The 12269-nt window shown below is 35.8% G+C and overlaps 1 protein-coding gene across 1 annotated transcript in view; it reads right to left on the bottom strand.

Annotated features, from left to right (window-relative positions):
• Positions 1–892: 892 nt before the first annotated feature.
• LOC131039138 (NADH dehydrogenase [ubiquinone] 1 alpha subcomplex subunit 6) overlaps positions 893–12269 on the bottom strand; it is a 39745-nt gene continuing 28368 nt past the window's right edge. Inside the window, exon 2 of the mRNA XM_057971808.1 lies at positions 893–1330. Coding sequence (XP_057827791.1) covers positions 1139–1330 — 192 coding nt within the window. The 3' untranslated portion in view covers positions 893–1138. The remainder of the gene's footprint in view (positions 1331–12269) is intronic.

Genomic DNA, 12269 nt, shown 5'->3' with positions numbered 1-12269 from the left:
TGTATCAATGTGGGCATATTAGCAATATATACGGATCCAATTCCAGCATGCAAATTAGCAATTAGATAAACTGGAGCATACGATCAACACAACCACCATTCAGTTAAAGAAACAGCTTCTGAATAACAAATCATCTACAGACACGGATAATTCTCTTACGCACCTTGTTATTATTAGTCTATTTCTAGCAAAACAGGCTTCAAAAATACTTTCTTACCAAGTTAATTTTCATAAAACTTGTGAGTAGGATCATGCTTTAGCAATTTTTACTAGGCGTGGGCGGGGAACATGGACTCTATGTTTCACCATCAACATACACAGTATAGTGTCTCTATATTGAATATTAGTGCCTATACATGAAGGAGCACCTAAGCAAAGATTTCCCTACAACCTCGTGTAAAAAACTTCACAACCACCGAGGAGAGGTAGAATATAAATAATAAATATAATTGGGTTAAAAGAGAAAGTAGGAAGCAGGGTAGATTCATAGAAGCAACAGTGAAATTGGAAAATGGGATAAGAAACGTATATATTCCTGAAAGCTGCTTGTTTTAAGCCTTTGATATTGCAATATTTTGATATCTGGTGCATTTCTAACTGTTTTTTTGAAAAGTTACAGGCACACAAGGATTTCAAATGCTAGATTCATAAAACCAATTGCTGAAAATAAGATTAACGTGAACAAAAAATATTCTAATCGCCTTTTCCTTTTTACTGATTCTTTCATTATTCTGTGTCTGCAAGTGCGGGTAATGTTTAATCAAAAATGCCAGACAATCAAATTGTTTAAGTACCGACACAGTTCAATTCAACACAAAAAGTTAAGAACTGAACAATTATAAAGCAATTCACAGGTGGAAGCAATGATGGAAGAAAACACTTAACAAGCAAATGAAAAAAGATGTATCTTACATTTTTTAGAATCAAACTTCAGCTTATTACTTGTTTTCCAGAGTCTTTGCATTTCACAGTGATCATAAAAACGTAAGAAAAACAAATGATGCACATAGAGATCACACTCTACATATTGAACCATTTAAATGGGCAGCATCGTCAAACTTCATAAAAGTGCCTGCATAGGAATATTCAAACAATCAATATTTGCAAATTTAATCGAACCTTGCTGTTATTCTTTAGCTTAGAAGTTATTGCTATCATAGAATTTCTTGAGAAATTCCGAGTCGCTGTAGTCGTCAATAACACCTATCTTTAAAGGTATCTGCCCTTCTTGACCAACAACATATTGACCAATGATGTGATGCCGCTGCTTGGCATGCTCAAGACAGTTTCTGAGTTCTTCATCACCTTTGAAAACAAGCATGTCAATAACCTGAAAAAAATGAAACAACAGCAATTAGCACACAATAGACTTGCAACAGCAGTAAAACTTGTCATGATGGCAAAAAATAAGCAGGCATCGAGACAAACAACCTAATGAGCCTCCAATCCTGGTCATGAAACTAAATGTTTTCCTCCTACAGATAATGTAGATAGAATATGAATTCCCAAAGAGAAGCTCCATAGATTTCACGTAGATTACGTTCAGAAAAAGAAGTTGTTATTTGAAAGACTATGAAGCAACACGTTCAAGCTCAACGCATCATCCCCAACTCTCCATAAATAAATTATAATGCACAGCTGGCAGCATTCAAAGTATTGCATATATTTCCTGCTGCTAGTTAAATTTAGCTACCATACTGAACTCTATTCTGCTTTCATTGAGTTGACATTGTTCCAAGGAAATCAAGCTTGAACACAGTGAGGTACATAAGCACAATGCATCAGGACTAGTGATTTGTAGAGCACAAATGAAATTAGGAAATGGTATATTAATTGGATAAACAAAAAATCATAACAATATTAAACAATTCATTTAATATTCATAACACTAGTCCACTAAGATCGGCAATTACAGTGGATGACACTATTTTATAATAGCATCTTAGGGGGAGGAATTTAAATTATGCTAAGGCATATTAAATTGTCAGCAATTTATAAGATGCATGCATACAAAACATTTATGCCATTTAATGGTTGTCACCTATTCCCTGCGTATGGCAGGTATGCAACCAAACCATGCCTCATACAGAAAGAAACGGCAGACTGCCAACGAATAATCTATACTACACTCATAGCAAAGAATAGGCATGACAATCTGACTCCACATAACATGACAGTCAAACGCTGCTATGTACCAAAAATGGTCAAGTACCAAATAATTGTGTAGGAGTTTATGGCATCCTTATATTCACTTCATATATTACAATACGGAGGATCTCTGGAAGTTGCATTTTCCTACAACCACTCTGACATAATCCATGACATTTTTCATTTAAAATTTAAACACAATAGTATCTTCTCTGCTAACAAATAATGTTTCCATTTCCATCAGACGTCCATTTGATAAGACCTGTCATAATGCCAAATACCAAAGAAACTTTCAGAATATTTTTATAACACCCTTAGGTTGATGGTAACTGGGGTTATAATCATTATAAACACAATGGAATGTAATGTCCCTAAGTTACTGATTCGGGTATGGGTGCAGGTACGGATACAAAATCGGGTACAGATTTGCGGGTACAGCGAAAAAAAAAAATCCTTGGGTATGGGTAGTCTCTGTATATATATGTTTAAACATCAAAAATTATAAAATATGAAGTCACTCCCATTATTACAATGATACATTCCATACAAGGTAACTTTCCCATACATAAATGATAAATCCATAATTGCCAATAAATATTCATAATTTGCAAAAATGATAATATTCAACTTTCAAGTCTCAAAATGTCATGACACGATTAAAATTCAAATTACAAGTCATATGGGATTTAATATTCATATTCATCTAAAAGATCAAGCCCAAGCCCAAGGTCATCATTTGAACCACAATCCATTGAATTGCCACTCCCACTACCTACGTCTTTGTCAAGTTCCACAACTGATTCATCTCTAAAGACTTGGGCAAGCTGTGTGTTGATGAATGTTTTATGACTTCATGCAACACGGAATAAAATACTAAGTATTCTATCCTCTTGAAAAAAATCTTCCCAAATGCTAAACAATGTGATCACTTGGAAGACTCCAAGGTTCCGAATGTCAGATCTTGACGTGCTCTTAGATAGACTCAGCTGTATGATGTGATTTTGCTGGAATCACAAGGTGAACTTACGTTGAATCTTGGCAGCTTGAATTATGCTGGAACGTGGGATTAACTGATTTAAAAAAAGAACATAAAGATAAAGAGTTGAGAAAGCTAATCTAATCCTAGGAATGTAAGAAACTATGGACGATCTTTGGTGAAACTCAACTAAGCTAGGCTTTGGCATGCAAGCAACATCTCCATGAAGCTAGTGCAATCTCATAAGGTAAGCATAAGATGTTCAAATCACTACCAACTACATAGAAACCATCAAGACGATGCATATCAATGAAGAAATAGCAATTGAAGTGAAGCTTGGCTAAATGGATCCAATTGACTACGCAAGGCATGCCTACAATCAGCAAACTGCTAGTAGTATGGATATACAAATTTCACCATTGATCATGCACAAAGTTCTTCCATTCATCTAATTATCATTATTTAACATGAAGATCCAACAAAAAACCATGCAATTGTAAAAGAAACAACACATTCCACCATAACTTCGACGAAAAGGAAGTTTATTTACAACTTTGGCAACAATTTCTGCCTTCTCTTCCTATTCTACTCTAACTGCTATCTGCTATTATTATCGGCTACTAAACTATTCTTGAACTACTAACTATTAACTATTCAACTATTAACCTTTACAAATGAAAGAGTAGAGCCTTGTATAGTGCTCTTATTACAATGAAGGGCCAGGATCGAATCATAATCAATGGCCAAGATAGAAAGATAGAAACCCCGATTAGGGTTTGTTACACGGACACCCATTACAAAGCATTTAATGGTTTACCAATAATAAATTAACAATAAATTGGGACACATGTTTTTCCTTGAATAATTGACCAATGAATGGCGAGGGTAGGTACAATGAAGTTTGTGCCCACATGTGGAAGTTGTCTCCTTGATGGATGAGCTAGGTACATTGAATCTGGACGCCTTGACTTGGAATAATATGATTGGATAAGACTTGGTCACCACCTCAGCTTGCTTGATCTTGTAATTCATCACAAGGAAGAGTTTGTGATGGAGGCATATCTCTCTATACTCAACATTTCCAAACTCAATCGTGAATGAGATGAAGGTAGGAGATATTCCCAATTTGCATTATCTTCTAATTTGATTAGCTCTTCTGAAACTATCTCCTGTCTCGATGTACTGGCATTGATTCTTGGATTTCCGGAGGATATTCAAGATTGTAAAAATTTTATTTCTAGCATCTTCATGCTTTTGCTCTTTTGTGTGGTGAAATCTCTTTCTTCAAGAGGCAAGTTTGCATCCTCACGTTGCATATACTTCCTTAGCCTCTATAACCTGAAAAACACACAATCCTTAATCAAGATATAAAAGAGAACCACTTCATTCTTTAAATTTATAAATGGTTTCCCTTTGTTTGATCTCTGATTATCATCTCCAAGATCTGATTTTATGTCTGATTTTTTTATCAAACCCAGGTCTGATTTCTGAGACTCCACTTTTGTGTCTGATTTTATTGACTTTAGGTCTGGTACATGCCTTAATTTTCACTGGTCTCAGGTCTGGGATCTGCTACTAATCATAGATTTGGAAGTAACTTAGTTAGCATGAGCAGATCGGACTTCTCAGGTGGCATTGACAGTGCCAATGAGCAGGTTTGACTTTTGACAGTCCACTTGCTGGAAGTGAAAGCTGATCGGGCTTGTAGCATGGCAAAGGAAATGTATCAAAGACATCGAGGATTTTGAACCCCAAAGGAAATGAGCCCAAGCTTGATCATGGATTAGAAGGGTCAAAGGAAATGATGCAAAGGCAGTTCGGACTTTCGACAGGCCAAAGGAAGTGGCATCAAAGGAAGCTCGGGTTTTAAGATGGGCAAAGGCAGCAGTCCCCAAGGTAGTTCGGGCTTTTAAGACCCCAAAGGAAATCATTCCAAGATAGATCGGGGATATGAAGGGGCAAAGGAAATGAGTCCCAGACAGCTCGTACTTTTTAATGAGCAAAGGAAGTTCGAACCTTTTCACTCCTTGCCATTATATCATGTTCCACGTGCAGATGTCTCTCGAGGGATGGGGAGACGCCCAGATGTCTCCCGTCGCCCCCACGTATATGCAATGTTTAAAATTAAAATTTAAAAAAAGTGACTTTTTTGGGGGTTAAGGGGTAACCCTAATTGGACGTGGGCCAATAGAAAAATAACACCTGACGCCTTTAAAAAATAACACCCAACGCCTTAAAAAAATAACACCCGCTGCCCCTTGATCCCAACTTGGGGGCACTGCCCCCAAACCCCCGTTGAAAAATATAGGGGGAAACCGCGCCGATAGAAGTAGGGAAAATTTAACCTATGAGTCTAATTAGGCTCCATATAACAACACAATTACCATTGAAAAAATCTTGGTATTTAGATTTAGTATTTCAAATTTCCTATAGTCTCATTTGAAATGTAATTATTATACTGTAATACTATCATACATCTTTTCAAAACTAGTTTTTCAAGTACTATATGTATATGTATAACTATATCAGCACCACCACCCCCCCGCCGTCCCCCTGTCGTCCCCCCACCATCCCCAAACTTAGGCCCTTGGTCCCCCCGTCCCGGAAACGCGTCCCCCCGCCATCCCCAAACTTAGGCCCTTGGTCCCCCCGTCCCAGAAACACATCCCCCCGTCCCCAATGCCCGTGGAACACTGATATAATGGCACCCTCCTTGGCAATTCAAGCATCTTTGTGCTACAAAACTTTGGTGTCAATGCAAATGCTAAGAGATGTAAGGGGGTGATCATCTTGTTCCAAAGGTCAACAACAATTTGTAGCACAACTTTGAAAAATGTTTTCGTTGGGTCACATGGGCAATCAGTATCAACATATCTAATCATGCTCATGATGGACTTAGTGAAACTCAAAACATATTCCACACAATCCCACCATTCATCATCATGGATCAATGCTCTTACTTTTTGGGCTCTTTTTGTGTTTGATTGCTTCCATACACTCCACAAGCTGTTGATGACCATAGCACTCAAGGCCTCACACACCTTCACAAGTCATATTAAGACGAGTGTGTGAGATGCAAATCGTGTTTCGGCAACCTAACATAGCATAAAAAATACACGTCATATATCAACTATAAAAAATAAAATTTAAATTACCTTCAACTACTTCAACTTGGAGAAGGTCCTGAATATGGCTTGTGACATGTGATGATTAGTCACATTCATTTGAATCTCCTCACCCCCCGTGTAAACTTGTTTCACCCAATCGATTTGTGTGCCAATCTTTTGCATGATCAAATTGAGTGGTCTGCACACGGTGTCCAAAAAATGTGACCATATGTCACCTCCACTATAGATCTAGCTAACCTACAATTTTTAGCATTGTCCGTTATGACTTGGACAACATTTTGAGGCCCCACCATATCAATGGATTCTATGAGGATATTGGCAATGAAACTTGCATCTTTCACTTGCCCTTCACAATCCACTGCTTTCAAAAACATCGCCCCTTTAGGGCACACTACTATACCATTAATCAATGGCCTATTTTTTACAATCTTTCCATCCATTGGAAATGATGGACACATGTTCCCGGCCATGTATCTTTGATGACTTTCGATTGTGTCTCTACGGAAGCATTCTCATTCACCAATAAGATGGTCTACACCCTTTCCTACCTAGGCCAAACATAATCAAAAGGTGTATTGCAAAGGGTATGGACCATGTCCCAAAAATAAGGTGATCTAACAATGCGGAAAGGAAGCCCATTGCCATGAATGCAATGAGCAATGCTCTGATCTGCAACCTCTCTAATTTCATTTTCAAAGGCGGTATCCAATGGGCCTCTTATTCATGTAACCACAACATTCTCTGGTTCAAACGGTGGTGGCATTAGCATGAAAGGATGTGGGCCAGCCACTCTTGTTGAGCCACTACTACTAGAAGGCCTCTTTGAGCTTGCCTTGGCAAGAGGATGATCAGTCTTTGTTTTGTTGCTTCTCATGTAGGCTTCCTCTTGTCCTCTAATATATTCCATAACTAGAGCTTTTGGCAGCCCCTTGCCATTTGACCCCCTACAAAATTTTATTCCACGTCCACAAATGAAGGAAAAGTGGCCTTTCACTTAATAGTATGAGGTGGTATACTATATGCCACAATGGTTACATCGTCAAAAAAAACTCCCACCACCAGACATTTGCTTGATCATTGTTGTATAATGCCAAAGTTGCGAATCAGCATCAATTTTAAAAGGGTTTTGTTGAGTTCAAGCCTGGGCAACTGAACTAGAGCTTGCACTTGCACTTCCAGCCTAAGCCATTATGTATGAATGATGAGCCTAAAATTAAAAAAATGGAAAACTCAACATTATAGAAAAAAAATCGGCATTATAACCCCCTATCATGCATACAAATTGTAAATAAATATTCAAAAACAAAATTAAACTCTTAAAAAAAATTTAAAACTTGAAAAAATTCTTGACCACTTGAAAAAAATGAAGATTCACTCACCTTTGATGGCTAAATCTTCCTTCTCCAATAATTCATCACCCGAGACGAACCCGACTCATATCGGGCCCAAAATCACACCCAGCTTGATTTTGGGGGCTACAAGGAGAATCTGGTAACTTAGGCCTTGAGTTCTATGGTCATCAATAGCCTATGGAGTGTATGGAGACAGTCACGCACAAAACGTAAAAGCATTGATCCTAGATGATGAGTGGTGGGCACATGTGGAATATGTTTTGAATTTCACTGAGCCCATCATGAGCATGATTAGGTATGCTAATATTGATCGCCGATGTTTGGGTAAAACTTATGATGGCATGGAATCCATGGTGGAGAAAATAAGAACAATAATAGAAGCCAAGGAACATGACCCAATGACAACATTTTTCAAAATTGTGCAAAAGATTATTATCAACCGTTGGAACAAAATGAACAACCCTTACATCCCTTAGCATTTGCTTTGTCACCAACGTATTATAGCAAATAGGTACTTTCATTATAGAGGAGGGTGCCACCATATAGAAATGGGGAGGTTGTTGCTAGCTATAAGGCTGCATTTAGAAAGATACTTTCATATAAAGATATCCAAAGTATTGTCTTGAGCAAGTTTAACCACTTCATATCTTCAACAAATCATGATGTTTCCACTCTTCTAGACAAATATAGGAAAAGTGCTAACGAGTGGTAATATTTACACCATCAAGGCTCCATTTACTTGCAACCTCTTGCAATTAAAATACTCTCCCAAGTATATACATATATATATACAACCTCTTGCTGTTATGCTGTATATAATATTTCATAGTAATATGATTTTTAAACTTATGTTTAAAGTTTTATAAAATTTTAAATTTAATGTTGTATGCAAATTCAACATGTTGCCAAGTTCTTCTTCAACCAAGCAGAATTGGAGTACATGCTCCATTTACTCAGTCAAGCCCAGCTTTTTGGGTGCAAAGAGGATTTGGTCTATAGACACTCCAACCTTCATCTCTTGTCACATAAAAAACCTGAATACAATGAGGGTGTGACAAAGAATTGGGATCTAACCCCCGAGTGTGTTGATTTAGATGCTACAGTTGCACAGCTTTCTGAAGTCTCTATTAAAGAGGCAACTTCTACACTTGACACACCTAGTGAGAGTGGCAAGCAATCCAGTTAGTTGATTGTGGTTTAAATGAAATTGAACCAAATATTGACCTTGATGCTTTTGATGAACAAGAATATGAAGACTATTAATATTAATTTGAATGAATTTTCATTGTGTAATGAAATTTTGGAACTTGAGTATTTTCATTTTTGCAAATTATGAATATTAGCTATTTAAATATTCTATTTATTGGCAATTATGAGTATCACTATTCTACTTCGAGTTCTTCTATATATATATAATTCACGTGCCCGTACCCAAGGGTTAAAAAAATTGTCGTACCACCTTTACCAGGTTCCAATACCCTTACCCAAACCAGCAACTTAGCTAATCTTTGTTGCAAATCTTTGGTGGGTTATCTTTTTTCTCCTCTTGAGATATTCCATGATCTTGCATTATAAAACTGCATAAATGGAATTTGTCTTTTACAATCTGGAACAAGTATTAAATATGCGTCTCTTCACTCGTCAAAGTCATTTACTGTCATGTTTGGCTCTACCATATCATGTAACCCTAGACTACTTCAGCCCCTTCCTATTCCAAGTAAAAAATGGGAATCCATCACTATGGATTTCACTACTGGTTTACAGAAAGTCATTGGTAAGGATTGTATTTATGTTGTAGTTGATTGTAATGTCCCTTTTCAGGATATTCCTGATTTTTGCTTTTGAACAATAATCCTTACTCGATTGATAATGGATTTGTCAAAATTTATGAATTTATTATAATATTCAGATAAGTAAGTCATAACATAATTATGAAAATCAATCATGTCTAGAATTCTTTGGAAATGTTTTCAATTCTGCTGAATCAGAAGTTTCCGTCCCTAACTCAGCAGTGACAAGATTAAAGGTTTTTGTCCTTAACTTGCCAAGACTATTTCACGGTTTTCGTCCTTAGAACTCTTAGTTCACCTTGGAAGGTTTTCAAACTCCAGGATTACGATTTGGGTTTCCGTCCAAAAGTTGATAAGAGAAATAAGGGTTTTCATCCTTAAATCTCTTATGAACTTTGGAGGGGTTTTGTCCTACTTATTTGCAAGTCACTTCCTCAAATTCAAGATTAAATATTTGATAGATTGATAAAGTTATTACTGATTGTTTGATTGATCTTTGTTGATTGATAGATTGCTACGTTTTCTTCATGGATCAATAAGTGAATGCTTGAATGATTTTCTCAAATGAAATGATCTCCCTTTTATACCTTGTAATGTCCCCTACTAGGTTTAGGCCTGTTTTAACCATAATTAATCTATTTCAATATACTTATGACTTAAACTAAATTGATTAGGAGACAAATCTATCTTAACATGAATCAAATCTGTGATATTCCATAGTTCAATTAATTTATCAATTATTAATAAGTAAATTATTCATCTACCATACTAGATAATTAATTCTATCATACTAGATAATTAATTTTATCATCCATAATTCTTAATGCAAGTGTCAACCTTGTTACTACTTCAGTTCTAAGGAAGAAGAGGATGTCTATGTTACCAAAGCGCTTAGAGACTATAATACAATATGCTCCCTCAAAATTTACGGATCCAAGCCCTTACCCTATCTTGGGACCATGCCCTCAAAGTTTACGGGACATTGATCCTTACCCTATCTTGGGAATCATCCAATTGATTGGACTTAGAGTGCCCCTCTTTGGAAACAATTCAGTCCCTTCTTCTTAGGTACTGACAGAAATAACAAGAATTAGACGACAAGTATACTAACTTCTCATGTATTATGAATATATATGAAATTAAGTATGAATGTCATACATATTGCAGTCCATATTAATATTAAATTCTGCATAAGAACATTATCAGGCTTCATATATTAAGCATACATATTAAACACATCCCCATGCATACCACAAAGAACAAGGATGTTACTGCCTGTAACTTCATAACAGTTCTATTCTGATCTGATTGATGGTGATTATATATATTTATCTTCTGTAGTTTTAAACTTATATCTGTTGTGATGGATATCTCACATACCCCTTGAATGGTTAGTAATGTTGCTTATATGCCCCCTTAATCAGTTGGAAGGCTATGTCTCTTCCATAGGCCACCTTCTTTGTAAGAGTGGTGACTCATTTCATGACCTTTGCCACTAATTAACAATTATTTGTGATCACCTCTTAGTACTGAATATAATTTATATCCTCCTTAATCCAACCATTATCCTGCTGATCGCAGTTGGATCATTGCCTCATGCTACTTAATCTCTATCGCTGCTCCATATTAAATAATCCTATTATGCTTGGAGCAATTCGCACCCTATAAAGAAGCATTACTAATTATAATAAAATCGCAGCTATTCATTTGGTGACTATAATAAAATTGCTACCAGTAAGACTATGTGCTTCTTAATAACATTCACTTAACCAATAGTTTATTACCAATTTGGGGAGATCGCTATTATTAGGAGAGGATGAACGAGCCATTATTGCATATGATATTTTCCATACCTGTTGCAATGATGCAAACTATTACAATTATGGAAATTGTGAAGTCTTACATGATGTAAGACAATTTCAACAACTGGTTTGTTGTTTATCACAAGGAAGCAATGATCGGCAAAAAATCGCGATCGATCGCGATTAATCGGGAATCGCACTGGGTCCTGATTTTTTCCCCGAAAAAGTCTTGAAATACGCGTTGACCGCGGGTCAACGATTTTTTGCCATTTAAATACGATTAATCGCGATTAATATCTGGCGATTAATCCGAAAAAAATAAAATCGCACGAAAACCCTAAGAACATGAAAAAGGGGCCAAAGTTTTGCAGAAAAATCTACAAATGGACGCCGCCTCCCTATTATTTTTCGTCCGAAGTCTGTAGGTCGAAAATTTGAAGTCTTTGTTCGTCATTAACAAGGGCCAAAGAAGATCACCAAGCCGGACTGCGCAGAGGGATTTCTTACGGTGATTGAAGAAGATCACCAAGCGGACTGCGCAAAGGGATCACCAAGCTGCAAGCCAGCACTGCATTCATCCAGCCTTCCAGGTATTTACAAATTATATTTTTGTTTTACAATTTTTTTAATATTATGTTTGTTTTATTTAATTTCTTAGTTTGTTTTATAGAATTTATTAAATTTAATATACTATGTAATAATTTAACTGTTAAATTTATTATACAATATACAATATATTTAACTGTTAAATATACTGTATATTGTATAATAAATTTAACAGTTAAATATATTTAACAGTATATTTAAATTCTTAACTATATAATAAATATAGTTTAATTTAATTTATTAGTTTGTTTTATAGATAGTATAAATTTAACTTTTAAATTTAATATACTGTTATATTAAATTTAACTGTTACATATATACAGTTAAATTTAATATACTGTTAAACATATACAGTTAAATTTAATATTAAATTTAACTGTATATATTTAACAGAATATTAAATTTAACTGTATATATATTGTGAGTTAAATTTAACATACTGTTAAACATATACAGTTAATTAACTG

The sequence above is a fragment of the Cryptomeria japonica genome, chromosome 10 (genome assembly GCF_030272615.1).
Source record: "Cryptomeria japonica chromosome 10, Sugi_1.0, whole genome shotgun sequence".
NCBI classification, from domain to species: Eukaryota; Viridiplantae; Streptophyta; class Pinopsida; order Cupressales; family Cupressaceae; genus Cryptomeria; species Cryptomeria japonica.
This window is presented reverse-complemented; position numbering and strand designations above follow the sequence as displayed.